The sequence below is a fragment of the Oreochromis aureus genome, linkage group 2 (genome assembly GCF_013358895.1).
Source record: "Oreochromis aureus strain Israel breed Guangdong linkage group 2, ZZ_aureus, whole genome shotgun sequence".
Classification (NCBI taxonomy): Eukaryota; Metazoa; Chordata; class Actinopteri; order Cichliformes; family Cichlidae; genus Oreochromis; species Oreochromis aureus.
This window is the reverse complement of record NC_052943.1, coordinates 25,977,520-26,000,493: the sequence shown is the minus strand read 5'-3', so window position 1 is coordinate 26,000,493 and position 22,974 is coordinate 25,977,520. Positions and strand designations below refer to the sequence as shown.

Below are 22,974 nucleotides of genomic sequence, written 5' to 3'. Positions count from 1 at the left end.
GATCCCTTCATGTGTACAGCACATGTTGTGTACAACCCAGCACTGTAATTTGCAGCAAGTGGTTCACCACTTTACCCATCTCAGCCACACTTTTTCTATTGTCACGTTTCTGTGACAATAGAGCTCGATCTGTCAGAACAGCTGCAGTGGTGACGTGATGCGAATCTCTTTGTCTCCACTCTCCAATGGTGGAGCCCTTCTCCAAGTGAGAGGGAGAGTCAAAGCGTCACGTCTGGACTCTGACGCCTGAAGTGGGCAGAGGGGCTTCCATCTGTGAGTGAAGAGCTCCCTCTGGTGGGCAAGAGAGGTACTAAAATGTCTGTGGTTATCTTAACATATACTCCAGCACATGTCTGATATAGGGTTATGTTTATTTTCACTGTTCTGCTCTAATCAGTGTCTAATTTATCAAATTAATTTTTAATCTCCCCAAATGCCGACTGTGCTGTTCCTGAAATAAATGTGTCAAGTTCGATTAAGCTGCTCCACACACAGCAGGGGTGAGAGCACCCCCCAGCTCAAAATGCTCAGACACTTTTTATTATCCTGCACTATCAGAAAATTGTGATTTCACAAAAACAGCCATCTCAAACTGCCAACACGAGCAGCTTGGTGTGGTTGGCTGGGCAATCTAAAGACTCTCATGTGAGCATTAGAGGGCACTTAAGGTTGCAGCAGGGGGGGAAACAGGCCAAGGCCTCGACAACTCAGAGACCCCTGTGGGGATTACGAAATGTCAAATTCAAGGTTGAAAAAAAAGCAATAAAATGCTAAACAATGTGCAACCACTCAGCACGTGATGACTTGATTAAAAGAGACTGCAGGATAAACCAGGCCTCGCTCAGTATTCAGGAAGTGTTTGGTGACATGTTGGAGGAATCGCTTGAGGAAGTGAAGCCAGACGCCCTCAAAAGGTTTAAAACTTACTGAGAATTTTATTTTAAAAAATAAAAATAAAACAAAATACCCCATCTGGTGCCTAGTTATTCAAACTCAACCATCTCATTTGCTGAAAATATGAAGTCTGCACTGTTTCATCCTCTTTCAACTTTGCTTGTGGAAAAACTGACATAAAAGCAGTGATGCAGGTTTTAACCCTGTAAAGACGCAGCCGCCTGGAGCACACCTACAAGCTTTACATGTCTGGTTTGCATTTTGTATGCTCGAGTTATCTTTGTCTAATATTAAAATTAGTGTGATCGGATACATCTGTAACAAATCAGCAAAAAAAAAGAAAAAAAAGAAAAATCAAAGAAATTCAGAAGGAGAGCAAACACGATTTCTTGTAAAGTTATAAAAAGCACAAAAGACACAAAAACAACATTTCCTTCGCCTTTGAGGTTTCAGCGCCTGATGTCATCAAACCTTTTATTTCCTCTTTGTTCTTGGTTTTTTGTCGTTTTCATTTCTTCTGCAAAGCTCCTTCTACATTAAAAACGTCAATTTCTTACTTATTGTTGCCAATACACGAAGCAACTCTCAGTTACTCGCCCACTAATCAAATCCACGATCAAATTGGCTGCTGACCGAACTTTCAAACCCCATTAAAAAGGCCTTTAATCTGTAAATTACCTCCAACGCTCCAAATGAAAGCCATTCAGTTTCATCTTGTAAGACCAGAAAACATTTTAATTTCGGAAGCGCTGCAACTGAAGCTGCGTTTTAGCCTCTCTTGGCCTTTGAGGAGTCCTGGCTTACTTTGTTTGTTTACTTTTGAAAAGCACAATCAGCTCATACGCAGTAGTTATTATGAACTCTGCAACCGTTACGATCAGACGCTGGTGAACACACAGAATCAGTCTTTCTGCATGAGCGCCGTCTGGTTTCACGCACCAGAAAGCACAAACCAACAACAACCAGCGCAACGTATCTGACTCTTTTCCTCTAAAGCAGCTCTACCACTTTGCTTCTGTTTTTACATGCTGATCTTGCCATTTCATTAAATACACCAGCAAAATACATTAAAATAGGTTCTACCTTTATTTATATATATTTTTTTAAGTTTTTGATATCAGTTTTTGAATCTGATTTAACCAAAATAATTTCCAGTTGCATTTTTCCTCAGCATACCTTGCATACACATGTTCTCCAATATGAACCAGTCCTCTGCAAAGACTTCTCTTTTTGGTCCCTTCTTTTAAGAAATGGCTCTTTATGTTATGCAACATCATGACTAAGGCCCCAAGTATCTTAAAATTTGATATATTTACACAATAACAAAAATCTTACAGTCATCATCACAGGTGTTGCCCGATTGATTTTTTTTTTGTGCACCTGATGAAGTGGTCACTCTGTATTTCAGCAACAGTCTGTCTAAAAATCCTTTCAACCTATCCTATTATCACCAAAACTGTACTAACCAGCAGGTGGTGTAAGTGCGGCCCTTATATCTGGAGCTGATATTAAAAAAACAAAACAAAATTAACATTAATTAATGGTAGAACTTGCTAATATTAAAAAAAAAAAAAAAGGTAAGAAAGTGTAGCCACGAGGAGCCTCTTCATGAGACAAACAAAATGTGAGCAGTCAAACTTAACGCGTTTATAATCAGTCCATCAGACTCTGGTTAAAGAGTTTTTTTAAGTCCAGGAAACTGGTTAGGAGTTAAAGGCAGGATCAGAATGTGTGTGTTTGGGGAAAAAAGGGGGATTGAAGTTCCATATCTGTGAAAACAAGACCAATGCATGGATAAAGAACCTGGACTGAGACAGATGTGTGGATCTGGAATAATTTGTGTAATGTCATTAAGACAATATCTTCTAATGTTTCTAATTACGACTGGACTGACACACACAGACGCATATTTTTTCATATACATCACTACCAAGCACTTGCTGCAGAATCACCTACACACACACACACACACACACACACACACACACACACACACACACACACACACACAAGTGACTCTTTGCACAATACTCAGTCTTTTGCACATTTCTATTGCACTATTGTGTTTGTATGGTTCTATTCTGTCTGGTGTTGCAGTCTTTGGTGGTTTTTTGGGTTTTTTTTGGTTTGATATTTTTTGCACATTGCACTTTATGTAGTCCTGTGTTGATTGTCTGTTATATGTCATATGCAGCACCATGGTCTTGTACTGTACCGCTGCACATGGTTGGAATTAAAATAAAACGACTTGACTAATTTTCAGTTTCAGATAGGATGGGAAATATCCACAGTGATGAAAACCAGTCCTGAATGCAGGTGCAGATCGAAAGTCGACCCAATCATCACCTCTGGCACAATTTTCCCTGAACTTTTTACAAAACCTCTTTGGTTGAGTTAACATTAGTGACAGTGGCACTGACTTCGCACAGCCTGCCTTCACAAACATGTAAACGCGGTTAATTACACTGTATGAGTTGAGCTTAAACCTTAAGCTGCGTCCACACTGGAAGCAATGGGCTGCTCACGCATCGCTTTGAAGGTGGTGGCCCATCGCTTGCAACATTTCAGGCTCCAGCTAATTAGCTAATGTATTTACCACCAGGCCACATGTCAACTAATAGTGTTCTTCACTCTTATTGGTCTCTTCAGTTGCTCGCCTGGAAACTGAGAAAAGTTTCTCTCGGGTCCCGCCCACTTCCTGTCACCAGCGGTTATCACTGTGGTTACTTCTGGTTGCGTCCAGTGTGGACACAGCTTTGATTAAGAGGGTTTTTCATCATTTTTACTGAAGATGCTGACTGAACTCTGTTTTTAAGGTTACGCCCTAAAGAAACTACTGATTTTCATGTGTTTCATTCATGAAAGAATTTGTAAGAGAACTCTAAAGATGCTCATGGATCCAGATTTGAGTTTAGATGAGTCTTTGTGTCTGGGTTAAGGCATTGGATCAGACAAGATAACGCCTCTACCTGCAGGATGAACCAGGTGTTATCACGCCGCTTTATTGAAAACACGCAGCTGATGCATCGCTGTGTGGATAAGAGGTGACTTAGTCTGATATTTTTATGAGACTAATAAATGTGCAGAATACCTGGTCTGCCCTCTTGTGAGCCTTTGTGCGCGCATCTACTTCATATTCAAAGCCATTTGTTGGAAAACACCAGTACAAATAAAGACAGTTTTGAGATTATGCTGTGCAGAAACAGTAAAGGAAGAAGCAACAGTCAACCTGACCAACAGACAGAGCAGGTGCTTCACAGAGACAGCAACAAGCGGCGCTGCACAGATATCAGAAGCATCTCTCTGCCTCCAGGATTTTTTTCCCCTAACAGCAAAGAGCCAAGAAAAATCCTGGGAGACAAAAACAGCCCTCGTGTGTGTGTGTGTGTGTGTGTGTGTGTGTGTGTGTGTGTGTGTGTGTGTGTGTGTGTGTGTGTGTGTGTGTGTGTGTGTGTGCGTGCGCGCGTGAGAGAGAGAGACACAAAAGAAAACTTAAAAACAGAAGCGAGTAGATGAGAAAGAAGAAGTGAGAGTACTTGTAATCACAAACAGAGTGAGGGGAGGACCTACAGGTGTGTAAGCACTCTGTGACGGTGGTGGCGTCGATCAGGTAGCCCTCACACAGACGACATGTGATGTGGGCGTTGATGTGACACAGCTTTATCTTCCTCGTCAGCATGTCGGGGTTCTGGAGGAGGAGACAAATTTAGCAGTTAGCCATCTTTCACGCTTTCGTCAGAACAGGGTTTTTAATCTTTTGATGCAATTGAAGAAAAAGTTTTATAGCCTACTGCAGCTATTTAAACCCTGCTGTTCCCTTGAATTTACCTCCTACCTGAGACAAGCCAGGTGAGTCACCAAATGCAGTAATGACTTCGAACTAACGACGAAATCGGCCGAGCCTTTAGCTGAGCGTAGCGGCGCTCTCAGACAGGCTGGCAGAACAGGCTGCGGGGGGAGCTGCTCATCTGGTGATTCATGCTTTAACAGAGCTGCACGGGAGCTATGTTGAAAGCAGTGATTTGCTAAACAGGAGCTGAGTTTGCGTTGAGTAACAGCATGACTAACTGTGGTTTCACTCTGCGAGGGGCATCTTTAGGGAGTCGACCGCTCTCACAGAAACTCTGCTCGGGTGTTAACGGTCAACTCACCTGTCAGACCAGAAACTTCACTTAGTGGCTGCTAAAAATGTGACTTTAAATCCTTTTAGATCTGTTTAGATTAGTACAAACTGCACACTGCCCCCGCTTACACACACACACACACACACACACACACACACACACACACACACACCACTGAAAACCAACACTCATTGGTTTGTTTGCTTTGGGTGGAAACGTTGAGTTTACAGTTGACAGAGTGATAAACAGAACTGAGGCTCAATCAAAGATAAGGCGACAGGCGAAAATGGCTTTTATCTTTCCTTCTGATTTAATTTTAATTTAACTTCAGCCTATTTTGATTACATCAAGCAACACTGGTGACCCCATCTGATCAACTCCACCTAATAATCTTTTTTTATGTTGTTTTTTGTAGCGTTTGTGTGCAGGTCTGTCTGTAAAAGTTTAGAATGAATTCTGATAAAACTTTGTAGGTGTGTCGAATGGGGTCATTAAAATTTGGCTTACGTCCATTGTGGTCCTTAAGTTCAACTTCATCATTTATTTATAATAATAAAAAAAAAAAAAAGACAAAAAGCCTTAAACTACAAAAAAAGAAGCACTCAGAGAGCTCGACTCGTTTAAGGAAATTAATATTTTCTATATATTCATTTTGTGTTCTTTTTAAATGTACCTTTAAGCTATAATTAACATTCCCTATATGTCAATAACAGTGGCAGTATTTGACCTTCAGATCAATCCCTTTACCTTGAAGAACAGGTCAAAGGTCAAGTGTGACATGAGATTTTAAGTCTTTATACAGCACCATCTATATGTTGACAAAACCACACTTGTATAGGTCACCTACATAGTTATGGGGCTTTTTGTGAATATCTGATATATAAATCATTGAGTTGACCTTGAATTTCATTTAGCTCTGTCTTGGTCTTCACCTGAGGGAAATCCACTCTGTCTGTTTTGCTGCCTCTGCGTACAAACAGCAAGCAAAAGGCATATTCAAAATCCATTTTTATATTCTGGTGGTTCCGACACAGTGTGGCCTTCTTCAGCACCCTGCTTTAGTCCGTCTCACTCAGATCGAGACGGATGTACAGACTTAGTTACAACTGAATTACAGTGGGAAAACTACCTGAAAAGCTTATTTTTGTTTTTTAAAACTCTCTCTGATCTCCACTGTCACAGATCATTTTTAGAAGAGGATGTCTGAGTGGTATCTTTAAAAGGTGTTTCTCTTTTATGTGACTGGATCTAGCCCTTCAGCCTCGAAGAGACACCCTGAGGAGACCCCGCTGATCTTCTGATTGGTTAGTTTAAAGAGATGTGCAGTTCAACTCTATACATGTGCGTATGGTTTAGTGAATTTACCATAAGGATAAAATGTATTTAATATACAAGAGCTACGATATTTCCTTCCTGACAGATAAATCAGAGACATAAAGGTTGACAACAGCAGACTGACTGCTGAGGCCAAATGATCAGATGTGCAACAACCAGTAAGGATACCTCAGATAATGGCCAGCTGCACTCAGCGAAGGAGACAGTCAGACAGCCAACATTCATTATTTAGAGGCTCAAACCTGCTCAGAAATCCTTCCTGACTATCAGACCGATTCAAGAGTCTCCACACCACGATGGAAAACAATCAAAAATGTTCCTCAAAACGTCAGGTGTTCACACAGGTTTAGAGATATTTAAAGAGCTCGTAATGAACAGCACTTCAAAGGTAATCAAGGTGATCAAAGGTAAATACTGAATAAATGTTTTCTAAATTTGAAACTTTATATTTTAGCTAGCATAATATTAAACTGAACATCTGTGATTTATAATGACTTCTGGGGGAAAAAATAAATAAGTAATAAACCAATTTTTCAGGCAAAACAGCAGTTTGATGCAGAATCAAATGTTTAAGTTCATTACTGATTAATAAATATGATGCTAATTTATCCATTCAAATCTTTAGCTGTGATCTTTTCAAGTAAAGCACTGAAAAAACACCACCGGAGTGAAACCCTTTCAGTTTCCAAAACTGTTTCTTATTAGGCCGGTGGTTTCCAAATGTTGTGCAGTAGTTTGAACTACAGTTTTTCACAGTACTGGATAGTCAGATGAAGGCACATTTCTAGAGCTAACGGTAAATCTACTAAATAAACACCTGATTCAGGAGCTTGCTGAACCACTTTTAGCAGCGATACATTGAATTAATCGTTTTCTGTATGATTTTATCGGTTTAACACACCACTGTGGAGGAATTTTGGCTCAATCGTTTTTCCAATGTTGCTTCATTTCAGTGAGGTTTGCATTCATGCACAGCTCTCTGAAGGTCCAACCGCAGCAGCTCAGTAAGGCTGAGGTCTGTTCTGTTGTAGATCTGCTGCTGTGCTTGGGATCATTGTTCTGTTATACGACCCATTTTGGGCTAAGCCTTAGCTTTCAAGCAGATGGAAGAAGAGCTCACATTTGACTCTAGAATACTCTGGTAAACACAGGAGTTCAAAGTTGACTCAATAACTACAAGGTGCCCAAATCCTCAGCCCTCCACCCATTGTGCAGACGACTGGGGTGTCTTTGCGCTGATATGCTGTCTTTGGTTTTGTGTATTATGGACAAACATCTCCACTTTGGTCCAGAAGTCTTGTAGTTTGTTCAAATTCAGCTTTGCAAACCTAAGCTGTACTGTCATTTTCTTTTTAGAGAGAAGAGGCTTTCCTTTCAAACCTTCAATACTTGTTCAGACTTTTTCTAATTGTACCGTCATCTGCTTCAACCTTTAGGAGGCTACCAAGGCCTGTACAGTCTGAGATGTAGCTCTCTATTTTTTTCCTAGTTTCTCTGAGTCCTGCACAGTCTGACCGTGGGGGGAATTTGCTGGGACATCCGCTCCTGGGAAGAATTTTGCAAGTGAACTTAACATGTGCTTTAATAAAGGAGGTCACACTCGCTGACGATGAGTTCATCAAACTTATTTGTCTGCTGCTTGCCTCTTAGCAGTAAAGCTGTTCAGTTTTTCTTAAACCACACCGCTGTATATATCTCAAAGAAGAAGTGATGATATTTTAATTAAAGAACATGGCAATAAGTGTGCCTTGAAATGTTGGCTCATTCTTTGGTCTCGCGTGGACATAAAATGTTTGAAAATCACTCAAATGCTCAACATTTCTTTCTCCATTGTTATGAATCATAACACCTAAACAGAACGTTTTCAGATGACAGTTAATATCACAGGTTGTACCATAAACAGAAACTGAAAAGATGAAAGGAAAAGATGTTTCCTGTTATTGTAAAAACATTCTAACTTCTTCAAGCACCGATAAACCTCACAGAGCGATTCTTACCCCTAATACCGCCATGCGTCAACTGTGGGTGGTGCAGCAGCCACGTCTCTTCCTGTGGTTGTGCGGCCGTCAGTGTTAGCTGCTCATCATGAAGAGCCTCTTATCAAAGCCTACAAACACAGAAAGAAGCAGATTTAATATTGTAAACAATAAGTAATTATAGGAACGGGGCCTCGCTTTAATATCTGTGAATCCATTCACCTGATTTGGATGGTTTTAAAAGATCATCAGTGTCTTATACATGAAAAAGCTGTAAATAAAATATCAACCATCTACCAGCACGACTGTGGTTCCTACAGGCCTCCAAATCTGCTGTCAGATTTTAAGCATCCATCATTCTGTTAACTTGAGCTGCTCTGCATATTCATAGAGCCAGAGTACCAGATATTTAGCCTAAAAATTATTTTGATTTTTAATTATTAAAATAACAGCTTTATATTTGGTTGCGTTTTACTGAAAACCCCAAGAAAGAAAGCCACCCACAGTCAACACTGGAAAACTACACATCTCAGTACCACCCACACTGCTTGACTGACAAGCCAAACGCCACAACAATGACTGCTCGGCCAGAAGGAACACGCACACACACACACAGACACACACACACACACACACACACACAAAAGCAGGATTGACTGAAACACCGCTTTAGTTTAACATTCGTGAACGTCACCGTCGTCCTCCACACAAGGAAAGCGGCCATGCTGCAGTGACTGGCTCTGCCGCCACTCTGTGTGATTCATCGCCTAATTGTAGGAGTCCAACCACACCAGTCACGATGGGCGAACACACACCACCCCTAACGCTCCTTCAAACACACACATACACACTCACAGCTTCAAAAGAAAGTGCCTTCAACAGTGAGTCTGCCATCCTGCCAGCCTTCCTCTGTCTGCTCATCAGACCATGAAATTAGCCCAGTTAGTCGACAGAGATGACATGCGGCGACGGTTGCTGAGGACACACACAGTGTACGGCGGCCTGTTACAGAGCGGCTGCACGCCGATGAGATTCACACAGATGTTACAGTCACATGACATCCAGCAACACTTCTGTGATGTAATCTTTGATATTTCTTCAGACATGGGGTTGAGCTCAGAGTTTCCAAAGTCTGAGATGACCCCCACCAGGAATACACATAAAAATAGCTTAAAAAAAAAAAAAAAATACTAGAAACGAGCTTAAAAAAAGGAACCAGCATGCAACATCATTTTACCCTAGCCTCACCATTTGCCACGACATGTGGATGACTCTTGAATGTAAAACTCCACCCACAGTCTGTGCCTCGTGTATCTACTCCTGTGGTGGATGCTCATACTTAATGGTTAGGTCAGTATAGGTACAGGTAAACTCTGTGAGCCAAAAGCTTAAACTTCAGACTGCTGTAAACACTCTGTTCATGACATTTTGTTCTTCTTCTTTGTTCGTCTATTACGTCAGAGTGGAGATATCCTTTATATGGTTCTCTCAGGAAAATTGCTCCGGCTTCAAGTTCATGAGACCCACCTACTTGCAGTTTGCTTTTCCTTGTGAAGGGCAGTCAATTAGGAGAATGATGGCTTAAAGGCAGGTGTGGGTTATAGTTATATTGGGACTCAACTATACTCTGTTGCAGACCCGAGGGTCTGGTAGTCCTTCCTGTAATACTATACATGCCTATAGAGACAGGCATGCAAACATCTGACGATGAAATTTGCATCCAGCAGACCCTACTGCTCCATGGATACGGAAATTATAATGCCAGCACCCATTTATGAAGAGATAAATATTAAGCAGAATTGAGTTCAGATTATTGGTGGAGCCCTGGTCCTAGTTTCTCATGCGGCCTCTGGGAAAATTAATTGCCCGACGCTGATTTAAAGGGATGCAGAAGGGAGCTAAAACAAATTGTTCAGCAGAAAGACTGACTGAGTGGCTCCATCACGTCACGTTATCAGATAAATCAGGCTTATTTGTCCCATTTTGAGTCCAGGAATAAAAACATAGGAATAAAACTCTCCCTGAAGCATGTCAGCTGCTTTGAAATACACATTTGTACACCTGAACTTTACATTTCAACATAAGAGACTCTCACTTTAATGTAATGTTATATAACATTACAGGATTCCTGCCAGTTTTGAACCATCATGCTCCCAGAGGTGTTGGATGTAATGTTGGTCAGTTGTTTCACACAAGCCTGATAAAAACTGCTTCTTTGTAGCTGAATGCACACTGCTGACACTTTCTAAAATTTGTCATTTCTTGCTTTACCTTAAGTGATTAGTATTTAAAACTTAGCAATTAGCATATCTAGTATGCTGAAGCATCAAGACATAACTGATTGAAAACAGAAGAGGAAGTGTCCACAAACTTCTGGCACTGCAGCGTGCATGTGAGATTAGTTTGCATCCTCTAAACAAAACAATTACAAACATGTAACAAAGTCAGTCTTCCACATCGTATTGGATTTCATCTTTATCACATGCACTGCATCTGTATTCTTTATGGACACGCTGTTCTGAGATCACTTCATTATTTGGACAGCATAGGAAAAAAAAAATACCTTCAGGCTGTCAGAGCTTTGCTTTGAAATCATATTTGACCATCTATGTCTGTCTGTGGGATGGAGTAGAGATGAGATATACAGTATATATAAAGCATACCACATAACAAACCACGACTGGGCTCAGCTCAGTTCAGTGCCAACTTGAGGCCGCTGCATTCAGGGTCATTTAAGGATACCAGCTATTTAAAAGCTGCAGAAAGCAGCACAAAAGGCACCGCGCTTCTACCATTATATTAGAGACACTTCCACCATTGTCAACTACCAGATAAAAGCAGCATCCTGGAGGACAAGTGGGTAAGACACACAGCTTTTAATTGCAACTACCATTATCAAATCCATGAAAGGCCTCTGATGCATTTCAGTCTCCTCTGTGTGTCAGCTCATTTCCTGCCCGTCTCACCTGTCAGCAGCAGAGGTGGGAATCACAGTGACTTATAATCTGATACCATCATTTCACATTGCCCGCTGAATTATGCATTTATTCACCGCGTCATTGTTTCAGTGTGTGCACCAGTGGTGTTCAGTTTGAAGCATCAGCTTTATTAATTAGTGCCACACTACAGGCATCTGGCAACACAGTAACAATCTGATACCAGGGGTAATTTGGTGAGCTGTAGGTCACATTGGGTGATACACATATGTTACACCCTGGACGGGTCTCCAGTCCATCTACTACTCAGAGTAACAACTGCTCACCCCTGAGGCCAATTTAAAGTCACCAGTTAGGCTAATGTCTTGGACTTTGGAGGAGGCCAGAGTACCTGGAGAGAACCCACACAGGCACAAGGACAATATGCAAAGAAATAGAAAGGCTCCAGCCAACCAGCAGGTATAATGTGATTCTCCTAATTTATTTGCAATGTAGTTTTATTTCAGCTTGATCTCAGTTTCACTCCAATGTGATCTCACACATAAATCTCACGTGGAGTGAATCTGACTGGTTTAAGTGAAATAATCTAAAAAACAAGCTGATATTACCACATTAAGATTACTGCAAGCACAATAGAGCCCATTGTGCTTGCAATGCTTCCCAACAAAGGTTATGAGCAAATCTGCTGGGCTCCACGGGGTCTTAGTGACAAAAATGTTGTCATCAGGTAGTGAAAGTAGGATTCTGTGCATGCCTGCCAGGTTTTACTGACCACTACAGCGTACCAACCATGGCAGACCTCAAAGAAGTATAGCAGAAATAACTGGTCTTAGTCCACAACAAACTACAGGCCCTGTTTTACAATAACCCTAAAAATAGTGAGAGCAAGAAAAGCCAACACAGTAAGACTCACTATGACCACAGTTTGTGTTTAAATTTAATTAATAAATAAATAAATAAAAATACTGCAAACATACCAAGAAAAGCTGTTGGTATCAGAGGTGTGAAATGCCTCCTAATTGCCAACCCTTTGCTGTTGGCTTCCTTCATCACTATACTCCTTTTAGCTTTTTAAGGCATAAACAGACAGATATGAGCCAAATATCTGCTCGGTGTATCCCTAACTGATGCTCTGAAAGCGTTTCCCTACTGCCTGACATTTCACCCTTAACCTGTATTAAAAAAGAAGAAACTTAACTTCTTTTTTCTTCACCCTCATTATTCTGAAGTCATGAAGCAGTGATTCATCTGTTTAAAGTGTAGAAAAGTCTGCTTTAACACATTCACAGTAGATATAAACACAAATAACAGCTTCCTTTTTGCCAGGAGAAAAGGCAAATAACTTTTGCTGTCCCTCATATTGAAAGGCTTATTTTCACATTATATTTGCTAGAATCACAAAGAGCCATACGATATCCCGCATTTAGGCCAAGGACCAAAACAATACAGTAACCGAGGCTACCCAGGGGGAAATTGTTCCTTTGGCAGCATTTTATCTACAAACTTCATTTCCTGAAGTCTGTAATTGTTCTTGTGATTTGCCACATCAAAGTTCCTGCTGCCTTTTCACAAAGAGATGTGAAAATAACTTCCAATATTGCACTTTTTGCTCTCACCCACTTTTATTTTCTCCTGCTGTCAGTCAAACGACCCCACATGCAATTTTCAAGAGACTGCGGTGCACAGGCGTCTCAGCCCAGCAACAAAAAGTGCTTCGCCAGACAAGATCAGGTACACAGTTTAAGACTTCAAATGTTTTGGCACTTTAAATTTAACACATCAGAGCTCAAAAAGTTGTCTCTTTTATAAATGTATTGGCTCATACAGCATCTCAGAATACTAAAAATGAGATCTTTCACCCCTATTTGAATTGAATAGATCCATTACAATTCAGTACCACGTAATGCACATCCCATGACGTCATTTGTATGGGACACAAACAAAACACAACAATGGAGGTGGTATAGCTGCTGCTCGGTGCACGGCTTTTTGTCAGACTCGGCGACCATAATGTTGTTTTTTGTGGAGTTGGCCAAATTTAAATATGATAGTATTGATTTTTCATGAAGGAGTCGTTCTTATGGCTCATCAATTGGTGACATGCAATCTGCTGGTGTCACTTTTTCAGATCACCTCAGATTGCTTGGAACCCTGAGTATGTACTTTAAAAAGTACCTGGTACCACCTGATGGAAAACCCTAAAACTAAAAGTGGAAAAGGCCTGTTTGTCTGATTTATTTTAGAATCAGGTAAATTCAAAGAAACACATCAATCACATCTGAGAAAGTTCATCTTTAAAAACCAAAACATGACTGAAACAACTAAAATGATAGATGATAGTTTAAATCTTTCTTTATGTAGAAATCACTTCTGTTACTTAAAGAAACTCTGATACTGAGTAAGAACGTGAGATGAAAATAAAAGTACCAAATTATGTGGCTCCGTTCCCACTCTTATTTTCTTTTTGGAGTGATTCACGGTGAGCCCATCAACATCATCACAGCCTCCCACTCAAACCTGTCCAACAGCAACTATTTGCCACAAGAAACTCACATTCACGCCAACGGCACTCTCCTGAAACCAGTCGCTCTGGTTTTTCATGAGCCACAGAAACGACCACATGAGGCTGGTCACAGCACTGTTTTTCCCCCTTGAAAACAAACGTCAAGGCAACAGTTTTAATTTGTGCTGGTGATATTCATCTATAGCTTAAATAAAAAGGTATTGTAGAGATGAAGGTATCTCGGTATGGTCACTTCCAGTCTTTATCAGAGATCAATTTTAAATGATCTCTGATGATAAATCTCAGACATCTAAGAACATCTCCTGTGACGAGGCGCCACAAACAAAGATTTATTTTAAGAAAGACCACACTCCCAGAGGTCTTTACACTGCAAGGTAAATCTACCCCAAGGGACAGCGGAGCTGAAGGGGAGGCAAGGAGAGCGTTATGAGACAAAGGTGAAAGATTTTGAGCCTGTCTGAAAAGCATGTTTAGCTCACCACAGAGACATTACTGTCAAAAATATAGTTTCAGCTCCTATAATTCATGTCGAAACATATTTTTTAAAGCCTCTTGATGTTAAATTTGTTCCTCTAAGCTAAATACAGTCAATTCAAAACATTTCAGGGAGTCATTTCATATTTTTGGAGCTGTTGTGTAACAGCTTGTAAGCAGAGCCAGCTGCCTCAAAAGGGCAGAAATAGCAATGCAGGTGAAATTTCAGCGTGCCGACTTTCTGTGGGGGTCAAAGGTTTTTATGACCCTCTTGACCCTTGAGAGAAACAAACCGAGCAGATCAAATGACATTTCACTGCAGCAAGTTCCTTGTTACAGTCTGCCAAGTGCCACCTTTATGTCATGTGGTGAATGAATAACTTGAGCAGAGTCAGGAGGAAGACTAAACATGTTTTTAGCACGATTTCAAAAATATACACAGCTATATGGAACAATTTTTTTTTTGTTTGCATTCATTCACTTTAGCGATATTACTGTTGCCAGGTATTATAAATCATGTGCACCTCTTTCCTAAAAACCCAGACTCACTCACAGTAGTCAAAAAGACGCAAGTAGATTAAATCAAGCTCTTAAAGGTTGCCTGGAGCTGTTGTTTATAGATCACCTCCCTGCTTTGGCTTCTGTTTGGCTTCAGCTCTCCATCCTTCTCCCTGTGGTTAACATGCAGGTCTCCTGAAGCACTCAGGTCGCTCAGGTTGCACCACGAGACATCTCGCAGTGGACTTGTGCCCTTGTGAGATGAGTTTTGCAGTCATAAAACACCCACTAGTCAATTCCTAAGGTAATAAAAATAAGTTCCAAGATTTTAACCTTACATCTAAACCTGAGCAGAAACCACTGCAGATGTTTAAAAAAAATAAATAAATAAAATAAAACAGGTGATAAGAGACGGTTTAAGAGTTAAAAATCTTGCACTTTGGACAAATTGAAGGCGATTACTCGATGCTTTAGACAGACACGAAAATAGTGCATTACAATAACTTAAGTGGGAGGAGATGAAGACATGATGGGCATCACCAGAGACAATGGTCCTGAGTTTAGCTATTTTTATTTATTTATTTTTTTAAATTGTAAAAAAAAAATGAGAGCAGGTTAGATTTAATGTGAGCATCAATGATCTCTGAAATGATTGAATGTTGTTGACATACAGATAATAAGAAATGGTTTTAAAACTCATATTTGACCTCCTGGGAGACTATACAATAAAATAATAAGTAAAATTAATAAATAAGTAACAAGGCACTTAAACCACATTTTTTGTGGAAACCTGCATAGTGATACAACCAACATCTGGCCAAAAACTACCCAAAAGCCAGGAATTAAGTGAACCACTCCAAACACACCAGAACAACAGGCCAGACAGGTCGGTCAACTGGTTACTAGGCCTGATTAAGGCCTTGATGATTTTAGTGGCTGCATGCAAATAATGTAAAGAGGGGATTAGCAGTGAAAACAGAACTTTTAGCAAGGAAAAAGGATATTTCTTTCCTTTGACAGCATTATTTTGGACATTAAAATAGGTTTACTACCAGCAAATCTTCGATTCTTACTCAGTAAAAGTAACAAATCAGATCTGACCGTCAAATTAAGGGGGGGGGGGGCAAAAAACCCCAAAAGGGTCAAAAGTTGAGAAATATTTTTCCTGCTACTTTTGAACAACCTAGACCACAGAGAAAAGCTGTTATGACACAGCATTTCAAACTCGAGCGCCGTTGGTTGTGACCACAATGAGAGTGGGTGATCCTCAGTCTACTGCTGCATCGCTGTTAGATACATGACTAAAGCATGAGCTCTCCTTCCAAAAGCTTAGTGTAATGTCTGCAGAGGGTTTCACAACCAACAAACCAACCACTCATGTGGAACCAGGTAATAGGGGGGAAAATTTATGTTTTACCCAAGTTTAAAAAAAAAAAAAAAAAATGCACATTTACCCATTTTATTTTTCTTTCAGATTGCAAACCATGTCTCTAAATACGTAGATGAATTATCTGAGCGGGACAACGACTAACACTACAGCAAACGGTCGGGGGAAAAAAGATAAGCTAGGTTTTCTAAGGCAAGTAAAAAAACAAAAACAAAACAAAGCTCATCTAAATAAAAAGAGAAAGAAAAAGAAAGAGAGAAAGAAAAAGACAGATCTAGGCACCAGTGAAGTGTGGGGCTGTCTGCATGGCAACTATTGGACAAGCCACAGAAAGCCCAACAACCAACAGTCACTCCCCAAGTGAAAAACCCAAAAGACTCAGAGAGATCATGCAGCGGGCATGCAGTAAAATCTATGAAAAATCTCATGATTTTACTTCCTCCAGATATATCTTGTCCAACAAAAGCTCTTTTTATGTCATCCTGGCTTCAACTGAACTAAGCAGCAAGTTAGCTTGAGCTTCAGGGAGGTCTTTTAGGGAAAGGTGTGCACTTGATCTGAGTAGTAATAAAAACTTAAAAGGATAATCATTTCATCCTGATTATTTTGTTTTCAAGATTACTGGAAGCGAAAAATCATAACTGAAAATAAAATCTGATTAATCACCCAGCCTAGCTGATGAGTATTAGTGGATGCTGTTTAAACCGGTTGCTCTGGGCAGATGGGATAAACTAGCTGCTTCAATATATGCAGTTTAGCGCAACTCAACATTTTGCTGAATTTTAACAACTGAGGTGGGAATTCTAAAGTAAGTATTACCAGCAGAGTCACAACAGACATATTAATAGGAAGGTAATTAATAATCATCGCCGCAAACTTGATGAATCCATTTGACTTTAATGGCTTTTCTTAGCAAAGTCCCTAATAAAAATGTAATTTTATCCCCTCATTGTTTTCTTATCTACACACAGGGGTTTTTGTTGTTGTTGTCGTCGTCGTTTTTTTAAATTGCAACGAGACATTTCTTCCTCCCCACAGCAGCTTTACAGCTTCCAGCGCACTCATTGATTTTGAGCCACTATTATAATGTAATTCACACTTTAAGCAATGCAGCCAAGACTTAAGATTAACAACGTTTGCAGTCAATCATGAGCTGAACAACTGGCTCAGTAGCTGATAAGTACACAGAGAGAGACACACACACTCTCTCACACACTCTGGCATCACAAAGAGCCCCTGTTGGCTTGCCTGTGGGTATTGGAGTGTTTGGCCTCGGTATAAATTGGCCGCCAGCTGGAGCGACGGACACTGAAGGCCTGCATCAGTGGACGGAGCCAGGAGGAGAGGCCTCTGCTTGTTGTGGAAGCTCGGGCTTCATTTCAATACACACACAGACACACAAACACACACACAGAGACTAAAATCCACACAAAACTACACAAAAATGGAAAAGCACTCTTGCCTGAGTATTCACACACTTGCACACACATCCACCGTCACACACACACTTATTGTCTCCTCTTAATTCTGTTTGATGGCCCTCAATCCTCCAGCCAGTACTCGGTGCCTGGGGAAATCAGTCAGACAATAGACGGGATCCAAAGAGAAGCAGACTGCAGCAGGCCAGGAGGCTGTACGCGCTGCCAGGAAGCAGCAACACTTGAATAATTGAGCTCTGAGTTGAGGTTGTGAGGGCCAGCGGTGGAGTTATTGAAGCTAATGTGCAATTTGCCCCACAGGTCAGACACAAAACAGAACAGATCCTAAGAACAGAAATAGCTGGTGCTCGAGTAATCCGAAACAGTTACTGAAAGTTTTAAGAAATTTTACATTTATGCTTTTAAAGATGCGGTTGTTCTGAATTTCCTAAGCACAGAGAAGATGCTTCCTTTTTACTTCAGACTGGAAAGAGCGAGGAGGGAGATGTGGGGGGCCGAGTACACGGAGTCTTTCCCAGAGGCAACATGGAAAAGAAACCCATATTCACATGTCTGATCGCGGTTACAGCATCAGAAAACAACCCGCTTCTTTTAAGCAGGTCTGGCACAATCATTCACTTTGCCATGAAGAAGTTATTTCTAACTACACACCAACTTGAATTAACTTGAATCTGATGAATATTGATCAAACTGGCGATTGACATAAACAATTCACATTATTAAAAGAGCTGCAAATTATTATGCAGACCTACTGATCCAGATGCTCTAGTTGCAGTCAAAGGAGTTATTAACTACCGTAACTAAAAACAGTTCTGTTAGCCTTTCACATGCAGATCAGTTCTGCTCAACTAAAAATACGTTAGCATTTTTGTGAAATCTGGCAACCTTTTACCAATTAATTTAATGAAAACATTCAAACGAGACTAATTACTCAGACCTATATTAAAAAAGGGGGAGAATAGTGAGGAGAGAGTTGTTGTGTATTTACCTCCTACTCCCTTCTTAGTAGCTCATGAGCCAGTAAATTTGATTTGTATGCAAAACCCAAGTAGTTCTGCAGGATTATAAACTCAGCCGATGTTTAAAAAGCCAGAAGGAACCTTAAGTTATTGTTTTTGGGAAACAAAATTCATAACTTCTGGAATAAAATCTGAAACGAGCTGGATCAACCTCTCAGTGTTTCTATACAAGTGAGGCCTGAGGGAAAGTGCTGAAAAAAAGCCCTTTTGTCGTATGGTTTACAGATTGTGTGGGGTTCTTCATGAAGCCATCTTCAAAATAAACATTTCAATCTGATCTTTTTCTGGGCCATCTTTGACTTTAGAAACCAGTTTTTAACCAAAAGTTGGGGTTTCTGTCTGGGATTAGCTGGAAAACCCATAAACTGTATAATAACGATGGACTTTCAACGTCTGAAAAACAAAACCAAGGTAAAAGTAAGTCAAATTTGCATTCTTTTTATTGACCAGCAGGGGGCAACTACTCTGGATGCAAAACCAAGTCTGACAGGATTTAAGTCTGTGGGAAAATCAGCTCCTTTTTCTGTGGCCTCTGTAAAAACTGGTGAGTTTGTCCTGGGTCGTTAGTCGTACTGAATAAACCATGTTCTTTTTTTTTTTCTTTTTTTTCTAATTGTGACCTTCATTTGAGTCAAAACACACAAACAAGGTAAAGCGGGGCACAATTAACGAGCTGCTAGCCTAAGATTATGCGGTGTCATAGACAAATCCATCCCATGCTAATCACAACTGTTTTTAAAAACTCAAGGACTTCACTAACCAGTGGGTTACATCCTGGTGTCTACGTCACGGTCTGGACTGTCAGCTAGGCAAGAATATATACAGTTGCACACATCAAATCATTTATTTATTTTTATTTTTTCCTGTTATTGGCTTTAAGCAGGCTACACCTTATAAAAAGATGACACTAATATTTTAGATGTAGAGCAGCAAAAACAATAAAAATCTAACCACTGCAGTTCGAGCAAGCTCTCTGTTCCAAAACATACATCATCTCATACAGAAATATAGCTCTGGGTGATCCTAACTTGGTTAATAAGTTTCAGCAATGTCTAGTCTACAAGCAACTCCCTGATTTGTCTGATAGAATGATAAAAATCGCTGTAATTATGCTTCTATAAAAAGGGTCAGTGAGTTAAGCTGCTTGAATTCATGTTAAACCATGTAAACCCAGGCTCGGAGCAGAGTTATGAAACCAGCTTAACACTTTGCAAGGACCCACTCCACTCCAAATTTGACCAAATTCTTCAGTCTAATAAATAAATTGACTGAGTTTTGTCATCAGCACAACTTACATATTCTTGTTGTAAGTCTAAGGTTGCTGCAATGACGCAAAACATCCTTTTCTTGTTTTTTTTTTCTTTAAAAAAAACAAAAACAAAAAACAAAAAAACCCTCCTTTGCTTGAGGAACTGTCTGAGAAGGTCAGAGTGATACAGCTATTGATCGTAGGACCTGATGCTTTCAGTTGAGAGGGCAAGCGAAACAATCGCTAAGCCAAACATAGAGCTCCTCTGTACTTACACGAAGGACCTCACATGGTTTCTGCTAAATTCAATATCAGGGAGAGATAAAAACCACCCAAAAATCTGTGTCAGGCCATGCTTTGGAAGAGATTTGGAGTAGTTTCATGTGTGGAAATAAACAACTATTTCTTGTGTGGACTAACAATATTTTTAATGGCATGCAACAGTTGTAATTGTGATCCTAGAATGAGAAATGAGTAGATTACAGTAGCAGCATTAACTGGACTGGTGTTTTTTTTTTATGACTCCATTGGAAGAAGAAACACCAATGACCATGGGTTTGTACAAAGCAAAGTATACTAATGCCCCTGCAGGGAGCTTCTGAAGAATGTTTAAACGATTTAACTTTGCCAAATGGGTTCATTATCTAGCTTCTTCAAGTAATCAAACACACGCGCTACTGAGGAGCATGCAGTGATCCCGCTGTGCAGACAGAGACAGCGGCACAGACACTGGCCTACATAAGGAGACGATTTCAAAGAGTAAACAGTCTTAATATCCAGAGGCTGAGGACACACAACCCACCCCGGCGGCACTGAGACCAAACAGATAAGCTTCAAGTGAGGCTTTAGAAATAATGCTTTCCACTCCCTGCTTCTCTCTGTCCCATTAGCTTAGAAAAAAAATATAGTTCTCATGTTTACATCATCTTACATCAGCTAATGTCAAGAGAATTACCTGCTTAGTTGGGTTATTTAAGATGTTGACTTTAATTATGGATGTTCCTGGCACATAATTTACTAGGCGTTTAAAGAGGAGGTGATGGGGGGGGGGGACTGATTATCAAGTAATGTAAAAGTCAAAATGCTCAAACCACATTTAACTCTAAAAGGATGAGGTTAAACACTGTGCAAACATAGCACCTGACCTTTAAGCACATTCTTTAAAATCATATTTTAAATTACGCCAAAATGTGCAGCCACGCATATTTGCAGACATAATGCGCAGCGACTAATATTAGCAGTGCTAGCAGCTCAGTTCAGATCCACAGCAGTGAAGGTGTCAGTACACCCTCTCAGCATCCTCATGCATTTATTCTTTTTCCCCAAAAAGTCTTAAGTTTGCAAACTGTTGCTCCCTGTATCTCTCTGAGTTTCTGTACTGGATTATCATTAAAATGTTGGTAAAAACGCACACGATCGCACACTGGTGTGATTTTGCTTAAGCGTCACAAACACAGTGGCACACGCCAGAGGATATGATGTCAAACTCTGCGCATGGTGGCATAAAAACACCATAAAGCTCGATGTAGACTTCTGCTTGAAATCTAGATCCTAACTTGCGCAGTAACTGGAAACTCCTTTCATCCCTACACTGCAACCTTCCACACCATTCGAGTTGTTGTGGTATGCGTCGCCCAGATGTGTTGCTACATTACTCCGGAGGTGGAACGGATGAGTTGCTTATTTGCACGGCTGGCTCCTTCCATGTTTGAATCTTCCTGTCACGGGCAGCCATTGTCTTTCAGCAGCTAGCTGCAGGTCTCTAGTGGTGTTATAAACATCACAGAACCAAACCAGCAAGGTTTGATAGGGACTAGCTGACAAGTATTCATACCTTTAATATAACTAAATCTCTGGAGACCACTGGTTTTAGATGCAATGCACGCTTTACACACTGAAAAAAGAAATATCACATGACTGAGGTTCCTTAACATGCGCAGCTACAATATTGGCAACTAGTTTGTGTGCACTGTTGGCACAGACCAAAGCAGATCAAAAACATTGCAGCTACATTCATCAGATGGTCAGAAACATGACTATAAATTACTGCTTTTTTCTACCTTAATAATCCAATTCATTACAAGTCAGGCTTGCCTCAAGGCTGTATCAATGAAAATATGCATTTCTTTTCATGTGCACATGTAAGATAATTAAGACTTTCTCCAGTGGTTCAAAAGGGCAAACTGTTGCTCATTAGACTCCACCACACTGTTAAGCCCTAGATAACAGCAGAGCTCTGCATCAACCACACCTTTTGGCTGAAACCATTCTTGGCTGCAAACACAGATAACCTCCGCTGAACTTCTGCACTGTGGTTTGAGACTGAAGACAGAGTTCTAAGTTTCTGGCTGTGAGACACTTTTACTCCAAGAACTCCTGAAGATGGACAAAGTCATAAATACAACTAATGAGGAAAATCAAAGGACAGCAGCTAAAGCAGCTTTTTTTTTTTTTTTTTTTTAAAGTACATAAATATTTTCTATTCATATTAAGTATTCAATAAAAAGCGCTCAGCGCAGCTCAATTTTCCTCAAGTACAAGAGCATAACAGGCTTAATGAACTCAGATGTCAGATAACATTGTACTTGTCTTGTGATGAATTGTAGCAAAAATATGAAAATCCGATATGTAGCAATATCTTCCAAAAAGCCGGAAAACATCAATGACTTTAAGACAAAAATCCATAATTGCCCTCTTGACAGCCAATTGTGAGGAGTGGATTAATTAGAAAGGTTATTAGGAGAATGAGTGCGCATGAGAAATACACACACTGGTATACACTGGGATAACAGTGTAACCTTAGCTACATGCTGTGAAGTAGCTCGTCTCTCTCCCAGATAATCATCCAGAGTACCGCCAGCAGCAAACTAAACATTTTGGGGTTTTGGGGGTGGCAAAAATATGACCAAATGTACAGCTGCAAGGATTCAGCTCTCTTGCATTTAAGATGAACTGAATTTTATGTTTTGGTAAAATGTACAGAACAATTCTGTTTGCCTGTCTTCGCTTGACTTTTCTGAGTAAAAATAACTTGTATCCATCCATCTTCTGCTTCTGGCACACTCAAACCTCCCTTGCAAATTCTTTGTGGGGATAAAGAGAGAGGTTTCCAAAGTAGC

The 22,974-nt window shown here is 40.3% G+C and overlaps 1 protein-coding gene across 2 annotated transcripts in view; it reads right to left on the bottom strand.

Moving 5' to 3' along the window:
- The window catches only part of LOC116311474 (polycomb group RING finger protein 3), a 68,410-nt gene that overhangs the window by 29,043 nt on the left and 16,393 nt on the right, over positions 1-22,974 (bottom strand). For both annotated transcript variants that reach the window (XM_031728600.2, XM_039621396.1), the window contains exons 2-3: positions 8,351-8,460; positions 4,465-4,582 (exon numbers count right to left, since the gene is read on the bottom strand). In XM_031728600.2, coding sequence (XP_031584460.1) covers positions 4,465-4,582; positions 8,351-8,365 — 133 coding nt within the window. In that variant the 5' untranslated portion in view covers positions 8,366-8,460. The remainder of the gene's footprint in view (positions 1-4,464; positions 4,583-8,350; positions 8,461-22,974) is intronic.